The sequence below is a fragment of the Populus trichocarpa genome, chromosome 4 (genome assembly GCF_000002775.5).
Source record: "Populus trichocarpa isolate Nisqually-1 chromosome 4, P.trichocarpa_v4.1, whole genome shotgun sequence".
NCBI lineage: Eukaryota > Viridiplantae > Streptophyta > Magnoliopsida > Malpighiales > Salicaceae > Populus > Populus trichocarpa.
In genome coordinates this window covers 10351408-10366584 of record NC_037288.2, presented here as the reverse complement: position 1 = coordinate 10366584, position 15177 = coordinate 10351408, and the positions used below count along the sequence as shown (strand labels likewise).

Here is a 15177-nt window from a genome sequence, read left to right as displayed (position 1 = left end):
ATCCTATGTTATTTCGCCATTTATTTTTATGCTAATTACCCAATTTATCCTCCTTGAACCAAACAAACATATTCCTACAAGACCTTCAAATATTTATAAATGATCATTAATTATAACAAAAATGAAAGACTACCTTTGATATTTTCCCAACTTTGATATGAATTAAATATGTGACTTAATCTACTCTTAAAACAATTTACATGTATATAATCTAGTTAATAATAATTAGTAAAATAATATCTCTTGTGAAATGAAGTTTGAAGCACCACAATTATATATATTGTTGGATGCAATTGTGTTGTTTGCTTTTAAAGATATTTCTAATATACATATTAGTATATGCAATTCTCTTTCTATATGCCTATATCCCATTACATGATGTTTATACACAAAACTTTTAATGTTGTTCATTGCTTTTGATTTTTTACTTCTCTTTTCTTGAAAAATGAAAGTTTAGTGAAGCTAAAACTTAAACTTTATAATATATGCTTTAATTTTGTTGTAGGTGCCATGACACCTCAAAGCTCAAAATTGAGATTAGCACTGACTCTTATTAAGAGCTATGACATTTCCAATTTAAACTTCTTTTAGAATTAGGGGTGATTATTTTCGGTTCGGTTTTTATAAAAAAAGTAACCAAACCGGTTTTAAAAAAAAACCCGAAACCAAACCGAAACCGGTTCAAATCGACCGGTTTTGGTTCAATTATTTTAGAAAAAACCGGTTCAAACTGATCGATTCTGGTTTGGTTCGGTTTGGCTCGGTTTTTTTTGTTTAACTCGGTTTTTTCCGGTTCCAGTTTGGCTAGGTTTTTTTCTGGTTTGGGTTCGATTCGGTTTTTTCAGTTTCAGGCTTATAAAATCGAAACCAAACCAAACTGGTTGGTTTTTAAAAAATTCTAATTGGTTTAATTGGTTTTTTTTCACGGTTCGGTTTTTTCAGTTATTGTTTTTCGGTTTAATCAGTTTGTCGATTTTTTTGCTCACCCCTATTTAGAACTAGTTGGATAATGTGCATTTCCCTAATTTTTACATGTGGTTTTGTAATTGTCTCAACTGCATCTTGGTTACCTTGTCTATGACAAGACACCTCTTTCTATAGAACTTTTAGAGCTCGATTTGCTTCTTCCCCATGTTGATCCTGAAGGTGTTCAAGTTTATGAATTTCATGTATTAATGTGAAAGATGTAGTTAATAATTTCCTTGGCATCGTTTACGTGGTTCGATAAAGAAAAGAATAAACAAACTAGCATGATTAAGAATGTTGTTGCAAAACATATAAAGCTTGTTATTGTTGAATCATAACAAAACTTAGTGGACAACCCTAAATATTATTAGGTTGATACTAGAGCCACATCTTATACATGTTCTGTTTGGAAGAGTTTTTCTAACTATTTAATAGCCTCTAATAGAGAATAGTTGTTCATTACAACTTTTTAGTGTGCAAAATCCTAAATCATGGTGATGATTAAGAATGTTGTTGCAAAATATATAAAGCTTGTTATTGTTGAATCATAACAAAACATAGGACAACCCTAAATATTATCAAGTTGATACTAGAGCCACATCTCATACATGTTCTATTAGGAATAGTTTTTCTAACTATTTAATAGCCTCTAATATAGAATAGCTGTTCATTACAACTTTTTAGTGTGCAAAATCCTAAATCATGGTGATGCTGAAGAAAACATCTAAGAAAGAGTTAACTCTAAACAATGTGGTTCATGCTTTTAATATTCAAAAGAATTTGGTTTTTGGCTCACTATTAAGTAGGAAAGGGTTTCAAATTATTATAATATGATAAATGTATCCTTATCATGAATGTGATGTTTGTGCATAAGAAATATTTATGTGATGTGCTATTTAAACTCAATGTTATAACTATTATATATATAAAAAACAACAAGATTAATAAAGTTTCTTAATTTATTATTTGGTTGAGTCTTTTGATCTATTCTATACATGAAAATAGTGAGCGTTTATATTTAATTAACATTGATATATATGATTTAAAATTTATGCAAACTAGAGGTGATAAAAAGTATTTTATTACTTTCATTGATTATTGCACAAAATATTATTGTGTCTATTTGCTAAGAAGTAAATATAAGGCTTTAGAAGTGTTCAAACATTTTAAAAGGGGAGGTTGAAATTCAACATAGGAAGAAGATTAAAGTGATAAGAAGCAATAGAGGTGGGGGAATATGGTTCACCTATTGATGAATTTTATTCTAGAAATGGTATAATCTATTAAATCATGGCTTCTTATTCACCATAAAATAGTGTTATTGTAGATCATGAGAACCTAACATTGAAAGAAATGATGATTTTTATGTGATAAATTCAAATTACCTTAAAACTTATGGGAAAAAGTTATTTTATCAGCTAATTATATTCTGAATAAAATACCTCAAAAGAAATTGGACAACACACCATATGAGTTATGGAAGGGTTGAGTATTATCCTATAAATACATAAAAGTTTTGGGTGTCTAGCCAAATTTGTGGTTCCTAAAAAAAAAATCAAAATATGAACTTTATTATATCAGATATCTTGTTTAACTTAAAAGGTATGATGATGTTAATTGGATATCCGATACTAAAAATTCAAAATCTTTAAGTGGGTTTATCTTTACTATTGAAGGAGTTTTAATCTTTTGGAAATCCTCTAAATAAACTTGTATAACTAAATCCATTATAAAGTCTGAGTTTTAACTTTAAACTTGGAGAATAAGCAAAGTGGCTTCAGAACTTTTTTAGAGGATATTTCAAGTTAGCCAAAATATATACTGACAATTTATAAACATTATAATAGCTAATATTCAAATGGTAAGGGACAAAATAGTATATATAATAGTAAATCTTGACACATTTATCGAAGACATAACACCATAATATAGTTGCTCTCAAATGAGATTATCTTTGTTGACTATACAATGTTAAAGGATAATATTGTAGATCTGCTTATAAAATGCTTAAAAAGAGAGAAAGTTGATAAATCATCAAGGGGAATAGGATTAAAGTCTATATTCAAAGAATTAACATGATGGAAACCTAACTTAGTTTGCTGGAGATCCTAAGATTTAGGTTTAAAGAGACAACCGAATCATGTGTCAATTCAGTATGAGCATTGTTACCCATTCTTATTATGAAAAGAGCTACATGCAGTGTAAATAGAATAAGCTAAGATTTTAATGATTATATCAAGTGGGGTATTGCAAGATACTCTTTATAAGAATCACCTATGCGAATGTGAAATGGAGCCACTTTTACGAGAATTGAAAATGATAAATTCACTAAAGTACTCTATGAAACCAGGATGTTCGAGGCTAAAATGAACATAATCATGAGAATTAAAATTGAAAGAAGTTGAGTTGTGTGATTTTTATTGTCTAGGTTCGCACAAAAAGTTGAATAGTTCAAGATATTATGTTCACTGGTTACCTATGTGAATCCAATAGTTTTTTCAGTAGGGAAGGTTCACGACCAGAAGCTACCTCTCTTGATATAGAGACTTTTCATGGTTACTCTTTATTTATATGTCTACGTTGTATTTTATTATGACTAGACAATTCCTATTCATGTGAGGTATTGTTGAAGTGAATGAAAAGTTGTGTCTTTTACTGCATAGTTGTGTATATTTAAAAGTCTATTTAAAATATAATTGTGTCTATTAGTTTTAAACAAAACCAACGTCAAAATTATCTACATAAATATAGAGACAATTCTGACATGGTTTTAATAATGGAAAAAAAAAACTCTAGTGTTCCTAAAACTCTTCCATTCTTTTTGTCAAAATTACATGTTTCTTTTTACAAAGAGCAACGTACAAAATTTAAATTCGTGTTTATTCTCAATTGTGCTATCGAGAATAAGAGATTGAGTAAATTTAAGAAACAATACTGCAACAATATTACAATTATACTAGTAGTGTCAGAGAATAGGCAATAAATTATTTTAAAATCAGATGATTGGTCATTATCTCAATCTACATCTTTAAGTTTATTTTTTGTCAACAAGTATTATAAGTTGAATTTTCTTTTATGTGTTGATTTATATGCATGTTTTTTTTTTTTTTTTTTTTATAGAAACCGTATTATCAATAGCATATTTTAAGGCATATCCAGATAAGGATTATTTTAGTTCTAATTAATCGTATTTGAGCGTTATTATTTGATGATATAATCATTAGAACAACGTCTTTTTCCCATATACGGATTCTTACTTAATTGGAGAGGTAGATATAAAGATAAAAAAAAAACAAAGAAAATCATATTTTATCTTATACAAAATGATAAAAATATTTTCATCAATTTAAGAATTATTTTTAAGATTTTTTGTCCTATTGTTTTCTTATGTTTTTTTTATTAAATAATTATTGATGATTATAGTTCAAGTAATATAAAATTTGTTGTGAAATATATAGATTCTAACTTAAAAATATAATATTTTTTTGCAACCTAGCCCGATTCTCCATTGATAATAACTAGATTGTTGGTTGGCTTACGCTCCAGATCAAATTAATTTTTTCTTTTTCGGTAAGGAAAAACATCTACGGGTTGTTAACATTTTCCTAGTATATTTTTTTTAATCATGCAGGGGTTGATCTGATGTGATCTGTTAACTTTGTAGTTTCAAATGCAACCTGAAAAAAATATAATTTGACTAAAAAAACTTAAAATAACATCTTTTTTTTAAATATTAGATGGATCTGAGTCAACCTAGATCAACTTGTCAAAACTGTGACCTGGATCATGAGATCATAATAACCTCATATAAAGCAAATCAAAACAAATTATGAAGCCAAGTTTCCAAATAGTGATAAAATTAGAAAATAAACACATTTAAATAAAACCCAAAAAAAGATCCAATTTAACTTGAGTAAAAAAAATTACATTGTGTAGGAGTTGATTTAGTGTGACCCGGTCAACTTAACGGGTCTAAAAGCAATCCAAATCATAGTTAAAAATATAGTTTGACTATAAAACTTTTCAAGACAATATTTTTTTAAAAGAATATTTAGACAAAAACATATTGAATCGACTCAAATCAACCCGGTTTAACCTACCAAATCAAAGACTGGAATTATGAGATCGGGATAACCCTATAAAAAGTAAATCAAAACAAATTATGAGACCCAATGTCCAATCAACTAAATATTGATGAATGAAACTATAAAAGAAACTTCAATTAAAAAAGACAAAAAAAAAAACAATTCGAGTCAACTTGGGTTAATATACCAAACCCATAATCCGGATCATGTGACTAAAATAAATCTATGAAAAACAAGTCAAAATAAATTATGGAGTCCAAATCCCAATCAACTTAATGTTGAAGGATAAAATGAAAAAAAAAATAAAAAAAAGATAAAAAAAAAAGACATGAGTCAACTCGTCAAGCCCATAACTTAGGTAATGAGATTGAGATAACCTCATGAAAAGAAAGAATACAAATAAAAATATGAAGGCTAACTCCAAATCAATCGAATGTTGAATGATGAAATTGGAAAAAGCAAAAATCCAACTTAAAAAAAGGCAAACAAATCCTGAGTTAACCCACCAAACTCGCGTCACGAGTCATGAGACCGAGATAAACAAACCCAATGTTGAATAATAAAATTAAAAAAAATACTAAACCTTAAAATAAAATTGTTCAAGTGAATAATGTTTTGTAAAAAGGGGAACAATGAATTCCTCTTCTTAATTAGTTTTTGTTAACTAGCTACTCGACTTGCGCTTCACCGCAGGCCGGATATTTTTTCCAACAAAAAAATTGAACATATAGGCTTTTTCAATATTTGTCTTACATAAAAAATATTAAGTGTAAATCAAAAATTTTATGCACAAATCTAATTAAGTAAATCAAGAACCATGCATGTAAATAAATGAAAAAAAAAATCATTAATGATAACTAAATATGAATCTGAAATGGTTAATAGGTGAATGTCAATCAAGATATTTGATCTTGCAACAAAGACCATGTACATAAAATTGATTGAATAAAATCAAAGGGAAAAAATATTTCGCAAGGTTGAATTTATTAGAAATACTGTCAAAAAATAAATATTTTTTTTTTATTTTTAAAAACAAATTTCAATTGCATAAAATATAAAAAATTATAGATGAATTACAATAATCTTTTCAAAAATTAAATACATATAAAATAATTAAAAAACAATCACTATTTGAAAAAGCTAAATGCAAAAAATAAAAAATTAGAGAAAATATGTATTAATTTAAATATAAATGGATTTTTTTAAAGCATGATTTTTTTAAAAGGCAAAATTACCAAAAAAAAAAAGAAAAGAAAAAAGAAATGGCCTAGCAAGCGTAGACACCGTTTGGTCTATTTAGAAAGGGCTCACTCGTGCCCGTGCTTCTTTAAAAAAAAATACAATTTCGGTGGATGATATTTCACCTACCCTGATATTTTTTGAAAAACAAAATACAAATGACTCGTCATTTAGTTTCCCCATATTTTGGCCACTATAGTGGTTAAAAAATTATGGTCTACTGTTTTTTTTTTTAATCGAGAAACCCATTTTTCAACTCATTTTGATCTAAAACATATAGAAAATACCCTAAAAACCTTGATAAACCAATGAATGGCCTTAAACAATCTAAAAACCGCCTAAAAAGCTGAAAATCAACTTGAAATAAAAAATCTTCTCGACTTTAGATCTGGTTTTTAAGTTGAAAAAACAACTAAATAGAACTCTCTTCACCAAACTGATCATATAGACACCAAGATCTATTATTTTAGTTGTTAAAATTAGTGTTAACTTTGATTTTCTCTCTTTACCGCTAAAATCAAACGATGTATCTCTCTTGTCTCTATAATCAGTAGCTAAAAGATAATAAAATGAATTTTTATATTAAAATTGAATTGCAAGAATATTTAGGGATCAAATGAGTATAATTTTGAAAGTTCAATAGTTAAATTGAGAATTGTAATTTTCAGCACCTTTTCCATAATTATCATTTTTTTTTTAATTTTATTATTGATGAACAAATTTAAATTAATTATCCTTTAATTTAACCCAACAAAAATATAATTATTGAATAAAGTTTGAGAAATAAAATAAAAAATAATTCATTGAGTACAATAAAACGTGAAAATTTGAACAATGTTTATGTAGGCTCAAATCCCCACGCGCATGTTAGCAACCATCCACCTGACATCTGTCTTTAAAAACCCAACAAATTTAACAAATAGTAATAGGATAAATAAAAAAATAAAAAAATAAGAAATTCTCTGAATATCAAATCATATGATCATCTCCTAGGGCCTAGGGCTTCTTCTCTGCACAACTGTACACACTCTCCCTCTCTTTAAATACGGTCCGGTTCCTCCCGAAGGTCGGATCTCCTCTCACCCCACCTCTCTCTCTTCAAAACTGAAATTCTCCTGGTTTCACGGAAGAACTTCTTCTTTACTAAGGAAAAAATAAAAAAATTGTCGAGTCGAGAGATAGTAGTAACTATGGTGAAATCAGCGAAGTCTCAGCTCGACGAAGAAGATGAACCTGAAGACTACGACTCGTCGTCCTACAAAGGTAACGTCAACGTACACAATTCTTTTTGTTTTTAAAATGATTTTGTTGACTAATGTCATAAATATATATAGGGGAAGTACTGAAACCAGAGAGTAAAAGCAGCGAGCCGAAGGCGAATGCGAACCGGTCCAAGCATTCTGAGACAGAGCAGCGTAGAAGGAGCAAGATTAACGAGAGGCAATTTTTTTTTTTGAATTACATGAAATTTTATAAAAATGATGACGATTGTGCTATTTCTATTATCAATTGCGGAATGTGCGTTGTTTTAGGCTTAATTGGCGAAGGAATGATTTAAGAAATTTCATAATTTGATGATATTTTTGTATCAATTTGTTAAAATTTAGTGACTAGACACTAGAGATTTTTTTCTTAAAGCTTTCGCGGTATGAGTATTTTGCATTTGATTACTAATGCATCACTCTTTGATTTTTTATATATATAACTTGACATAAATACTTTAAAATAGGAGTTGTTTTTGGCTCATTGATGACATGTTTTGTCAAGCAGGTTCCAGGCTTTGAGAAATCTTATTCCTCAAAATGATCAGAAAAGAGATAAGGCTTCGTTCTTGTTAGAGGTGAACCGATCAAATATGTTTCATTTTTTTTCTTTCATTTTGGTTTTGAATTTCTGCTTCGATTGAAAGTTTTTTTTTAATTTTATGCAGGTTATAGAGTACATTCAGTTTTTACAAGAAAAGTTACAAGTGTATGAGGGATCATATGAAGGTTGGAGTCAGGAGCCAGCTAAATTATTGCCATGGGTAAACTTTCAATTCTGAACATGCTCTTGTCCGTGTTGGTGTTATTGCTTTTGATTAACATTAGTCTGCTTGGTGCTATTTACCATCACTTATAATATACTTACCTCTGTTTAAAACCTCATGAAACGAGAAAGGATGTTTATGTTAGTTTTCGAGTCGGGAACAACTCTTGTTGGATTGTCCAAAAGAAATAGTAGCTGAGTCCTTTTTGGCTTGAATTTCCTATTATATGATCTTTTAACTTGAATATTTTCTTAAAAAATGACCGTACCCTACCAATTCAATAACAAACTAGGGTATGGAATAAAATAACTTCAAGGATAGATGAACTTCATTTGTGCCTCTTTGTCTGCGCATTTGAAGGATAGATGAATTATGTTTCTAATTCTTGCGCCTAACATGCATAGTAGGCCATGCAAGGTGGGTTTAATGGTCATAACCAGGAGAGGGATTATTGCTTGGGTATGAAGGATGTGCTCACAATTTACAACTTTGAGAACATTTAAAACACATCCATTGAAGTTCACTGATTTTTATTAAGATATGCACATTTTAATGGGTTCCTGTGTGCTTTTTACATACAGCATAATAGCCAAAATGGGATAGTGATGACTTCCTTGGTACCTTTATTTTTTCTAACTTTTATATTATAAAGTATATTTAAAATGTGGATGGCTTTCATAATTTGTAAACAAGTCAATAAATGTTTTCTTGTTTTCATTACTAGTCCAATTCTGATTTCCTGAAAGTTAGGGTTTCTTATAAACGACTTAGTCATGATATATTGAGGTTTTGCTGCATGTACTCGCCTGTTCATTTTGGAATGTTGAAGATGCGACCTTGGTTTAAAGTGCAGGACTGAGAGTTTCAGGGCCTTCGATGATTTGGGGTTTGGTACATTGCATGACTTGCATACTGGCATTTGAATGCATGCATTTGTAGGCTAAAAAAAACATTCTCATTGGATCTAGTGGCCTAGGTTCCAAAGGTGTTCTCATCAACTTTTTAATCTGGACCATATGATGGGCAAATTACACATCAAATGTTAGTGAATTTTAGTGAACAGAGGGAGGGATATTCATCTTATGTTCACTGATCACAGTAAGAACAGAAAATGCATGTGTTGTTCTCTTTGTTGAATATTTTATAGACATGAATTGTAATCATGACCGCTTTATATTTGATTGTGGGGCATATTGTTCCCTATATTGTTCTCCCTTCCAAATGGTTTTTTTTTCCTTTGAAACAGAAGATTGATCGTGCTTCTGCCGAAAGCCTACTCGATCATACACAAGTTATGAAAAATGGTTCTGCTCATGAGAATAGTGTCATGCTTGCAAATGTACATAACTCAATAGAATCTGACATGGGCACTGCTGCAATGTACAAAGCATTGGATCATCCCCATGGGCCCACCAACCCAGCAATTCCATTTGATGTGCAGACACCATCGAATGTATTTGCTGCTGTTGGGAGGGGTGGTTTGCCTACACAGTCTTTGCAGGAATCTGTTTCTGACGTTGAGAACATGGCTTACCAGCTTCAATCCCAGCTGTTGCACGGTAGACCATGCGCTACTGAGTGTTCTACTCCAAACAATACACTGAATGGACAGGAGGACTTGGCGAGTGACAGTCTATCAGTTAATATCTCAAATGCCTATTCTCAACAGTGAGCATCTGCCCATCTCTTAATAATTCTGTTGCATTAGTAATTGTGAAACGAGCCATTAACCATGTTCTTGGAATAAATTCACTTCATGGTCATGCTTATAATGGAACTAGCATGTTTGGTCATGTATACTTTGCACTGACCTTACCCATGGGAGATCAGGAAAGAAAATTCATGGTTGTCTAACACCATCTCAAAAACATAGAAGAGTTTGATGCAAGTATCTATGTAAGAATCGTCTAGGCTAGTAACTTGGTCAATAAAGTTTTTACCTCGATGTTGTCTGCAACTTTATGTTTTCAAATTTCATGCACCGCTTATCTGGGGTAAGGTTTTTGTGCAAGGTAAATTGGTGGGTCATCACGAGGGTTGCTTGAACTTGTATGATATGAGGTGTAATATATGCCAATGATTATTCCCTTGTTTATGGTTTGATTTTTTTTAGGGATGTCGATTTTGTTGGAACAAATTGATTTTGAACTTCAGAATTCATACTAGTTAATGCGGTATTAATAGTAGTCTTAGCAATCATTCCTGCCATCAGTTCATTTTGCTGTTAAGTAGTACTGTAAAGAGATCTTGTAGATGCTGTTATAGAATGGGTTTTTGGTGTTCAACAGGATATTGAATACTCTGACCCAAGCACTACAATCCTCTGGTGTGGATCTAGCACAGACAAGCATCGGAGTGCAAATTGATGTTAGCAAACGAGAAAATAGTACAACTGCTGTGGCACCCAGTTCAAAGGTTTATTTCTATGATCCTAAACTAATTATTGGAAGCCCTAGATGATTCCATGATTTTCGAACAAGGGTAGCATATTTGCTTTGTGATCTCTCTCTCTCTCTCTCTTGAAAAAAAGGAATTGGCAATTTTATGATCCTAGACTAGAGTTTTGGAAGCCCTCTGATGCCATGATTTTTTAACAGAAACCCTTTATGATGCGGTGATGTATATTTTTTTTTTCTGAGGATCAGGTAAACCAGTATCTAAGCAATCAACTACTCGTGCAAGATGGAGTTGGGAGCAGTGCAGAAAACTCAGAACAAGCTCATAAGAGGCCAAGAAGAGAAAAATGCTAGTGTATCATTCGGCTCATAGTGTATCTACCAGCTTGATCACTTCATTTGGTCCTACAGAAAATTCGGTGTCCGTTTTTGTTTGTCCATCATCCACAGCCAGGTTCGGATCAGTTGTACATGTATGTATTATATATGCTCTTTGGCTTGTTTCCCAGTGGCGTGGAGTATCCTGGAAGAAAGTAAGAATGAGAACTTATCTTCCCTGTTGGTTTTCTCATTTCAGATAGAGGCTTTTCCATACGTATAATAAGAAGCTGCTTGGTTTTACCATGCATGAAAAGCTCTTACCTTGGATTTTTTTTTTCTTCCTTCTTTTCCTTGCCTCTTTATCTTAAGCTGGTGCTTGGTGGACTGCACCAAATTGTTACAGATTATGCCGAATTCTTTTCATTCCTCAGCCCGAGATTCTATCCCTCGAGTGCAACTGAGCTTTAAGCTGATCATGGCCATCTAATATTGTTGATGTTAAAAATATTTCAACCGAAATTAGAAAGCAAAGTGGAAGAATGAATTTGTGATGTGCGCAAATGGTCAGATCAATTTCTTCATATTATAAGGTCTTGAAGAGGCCAGACATTTGTTTTGAAACAGGTAGACTTCCATAACGAGAGCTCCAAATTGGATGACGCAAAATGGGTTGATTTCAGGATTGGCTTTCCGGTTCCGTCCTTCACAACGGCGGATTGATCTTAGACAAGCTCGAGGAACACACACACGTACACCAACATGGATATTTAGCGATACAAGTAACTCTTACATCATAAGCTCTTGTGTTCTCAAATAATAGTCGAGTTTTTCACTGCCCATAAAGACTAGTGCACTCATTGACAGTTACAATTGTTTTGTGGAGAAGGCAGCCGGAGGTAATTGATACACTGAAATAGCCATTTTTGCAGGTGCATAAAACGATCTACCAACATGAATGTTAGTGTATCGGTAAAATGAGCGACTACCTATGACTAAAATGTTCGGCAAAGCTTTAATCTAGAGAGGTTCCTTCAATATAAGGGGGGTTATGTGAAGGACCTCCCTCCATCACAGCCTCCAAAGCCAATCCTTTCCACCTTTTATCATCGGCATTCCTTATTTCCTCTCATCTTTGACCTCCTCCCATCACCTCCCAGTCTCGTCTAGTTTTGAAGTACCAACTACAGGAACGCTTGCCGCTAAACTCCCCACTGTTGGGTTCCATCCACAAGGCGTCACAAAACATCCTATTGATTTGTAAGTAGCATGTTTTCACTGTTTACCGATAAAAATTATGATGGAAAAATTTTGTAGGTATTTTTCAATGAAAACCGTGATGGAATTAAAAAAAAAATTAAAAATTTCATCAGCAATTCTATTGATATTTTTGACGTGTTAAAATTATTGATGAAAATTCTATCTGTTATTTTAAAATTAATTAAAACCCGATAGTCCCCTCTTCCTATTTCAACTTCTTCATGGAACCCTAAAAAATATATTCCCCAAATTTTCTCTCCATTTCATCTTCTTTGTAACTTTACTTCTCTCCTTACACTTCTGCCGCCATAGTCATTAATGTCTTTGTTCTTGGTGCCGCTTGAACTCGGTATTCTAATCTCATTAGGTGATTTAAATTACTATAAACCTTGTTTTTATTTTGTTATTATTTTTATTTTTTGTAATTTTAACTTGATTTCTGTTAATGGAACTTGGTTGTAATGCTTTATGTTTGTATGAAAATAATGGTTCATGCCTTATTATATGTTGATTTGAAAAAAAATGAAAATATGGTCACAAGGTTGATAACATTTGCTTGTTAGGATACAAATTTAGCATGAGGAAAAAAGTAAATTTGAGTTGCATGGTTTTGATTTCTCACAGTTGTGCTAGGATAGTGTAAGTTTTCTTTGTAAAAGTTTGTGGCCATTTGATTATGCTATTTCAACAAACACATGGCCATTCTAGCCTTTGTTACATCTTAATGAGAAGAAGGAAAGAAAGAAAACAAAGAAAAAACCCTTTATAAACCAGTCATAAGTCTATAGAAGTTTTAGGTATCATTTGTTTATGTGGTTGAACTGCAATTTTAAAAAAAAAATTAATTTTTTTTCTTCTAATTAATTTTTTTTTATGTTTTTGAATCGTTTTAATATATTGATATAAAAAAATTTAAAAATAAAAAAACATATTATTTTTATATATTTTTAAATAAAAATACTTTGAAAAATAACCGTTATTACAATCTTAAATACTTTGAGAAAGAAAGAGTAAGGCAAACTGCTTTATTACATTTTTGCAAATCAATGAAATCCAGCAGTACTAGTTGTAACCCTTTTGTTTGAGGGGATGTCAGGGGGTGGAGATGGAGGCATGGTGAGTGCCCAATATTCCACTCGTTGCAGCCGCAACCAATATATTCCTAAAATGTGTTTTGCTTCAACTAGTCGCAATAATATCATTAATGGAGATAATCTCCAAATCAACATATTTTTTTTCTCCCTTCACTACATGATTTGAATGAGATTTTTTTATTTTCTTCTTGTTTTTTTTTAATGTCATTCGAATCATCCTTGGGGTTCACATAATATCATGATTCAAGAGAAAGACAAAGATGTAACCTTGTTCTGTATATAATTTGCAGAGAAAGCCCTATAATCAAATTTAATATATATTCTTGTTATGAGAATATTGGGTTGGAAAAAGATTTTTACTTATTGTATATTAATTGTTTTTTTAGATTTTATATATCAAAAAAGTGTTGGGGTTTCCGGCACCCCATGCGCGGACCGGTGGTGTACTGATAGTTGCCCATAGGAGGCTAAGCACACTGACACAATATTTTACGTGGTTCGGCAAATCCGCCTACATCCACGGGAGAGGTCCATTTTATTAGAGATAGAGAAAGGGTTACAATAAATACATATAGAGGAGGAGGATTACATCCACTCTACTCAACTCATCAACTCTCATTGCTGCTCTTGCAGCTGCTGCAATGGCAGCAAGGCTGCTGCCATTGCAGCTCTCTTTCTCTCCACTCTCTTACACACACTCACGTTCTCTCTCACATTTTTCTCTCAAATATAAGCCTCCTTTATAGGCATTTCATGGTCAACATGGAGGGGCCAATAGCCTTAAAGCATGGCATGAATTGTGGCACAATTCATGCTTCCACTTGCTTAGTGGTGGGGTATTGCCACAAATGGCAATATCCTAACAATCACCCTCTTTGCCATTTGTGTGGGCAATTGTCCTCTTGCTTCTTCAGCACAAGCTTGCATTCTGCAGCTCTTCCAAGCTTCCATTCTGAGAGCGTCTTCAACACAACATTCCCCTTCGAGCGTATCAACCATGCTCGGTCCGGAATGATTTTTCAAGCCTTACACCAAGGCTTACAACACCCCCTCAAACAAATATTTCCAAGTGCGACAGTCATTTAGTATTTCAATGTGATCACAAGCTCACCACTCTTCCAAGAGTCTACTCATCCAGGAGTTGCGTCTGCCCTCTGTTCCACCCTAGGAACCACGCCTTACTTCTCCGTGAGTCTCTCGCTCTTAGTCGTAAGAGTCCAGGTAGCTCTCCACCTTTAACCATGGGGGCAGCCCATTAAAGGTTGATCCATATCTGTCTTCATACTCTGAGTATTGCAATGCCATTACCGAGCTCACCACCTTGACAAGAGTCAACTCGTTCTCGGAACCTGCGCATGCCCTTCTGCTTCTTCATAGCAGCCACGTCTTAATGCTCCACAAGTCACACACTTATTGTCCAAGGCAAATGTCTTCTAGCTCATTGATCTTTAGCATGGGGGCAATATCCATGAAAGTCAATCCTGCATTTGTCTCCATACTCATCATAGCCACTTCATTGGCTATCCATACACCTGTCCACTTGTATCTAGCCATCACATCGGCTTTGGGGTTGTTCTGAACTGAGCTCATATCGTGGCCCACACACCTTCTTCTTAGGTGTCTCCGCTCGTCATCATGCGGCGGTCTGAAATGGGGCTTCTATCACGGCTCTCACACCTTCTCTAAGGTGTCTTCGCCCGTTGTCATGGGGCGGTCTGATCTTGGGCTCATATCACGGCCCACACACCTTCTCTAAGGTATCTTCGCCCGTTGTCATGGGGCGGTCTGAT

General features: G+C 32.7%; 1 protein-coding gene across 2 annotated transcripts; it reads left to right on the top strand.

Moving 5' to 3' along the window:
- The first annotated feature begins 7215 nt into the window (after window positions 1-7215).
- Window positions 7216-11479, top strand: LOC18097667 (transcription factor BIM2). 2 transcript variants are annotated; one of them, XM_024598442.2, is made up of 7 exons: window positions 7216-7553; window positions 7625-7730; window positions 8061-8130; window positions 8221-8316; window positions 9569-9987; window positions 10608-10734; window positions 10965-11479. In XM_024598442.2, the coding sequence occupies exons 1-7, from the start codon at window positions 7481-7483 to the stop codon at window positions 11067-11069; spliced, it is 996 nt and encodes a 331-aa protein (XP_024454210.2). In that variant the 5' UTR covers window positions 7216-7480; the 3' UTR covers window positions 11070-11479. The 2 variants fall into 2 exon arrangements, with proteins under 2 accessions (XP_024454210.2, XP_006384263.2); XM_006384201.3 differs by having other exon boundaries at window positions 9566-9987.
- Window positions 11480-15177: the final 3698 nt, after the last annotated feature.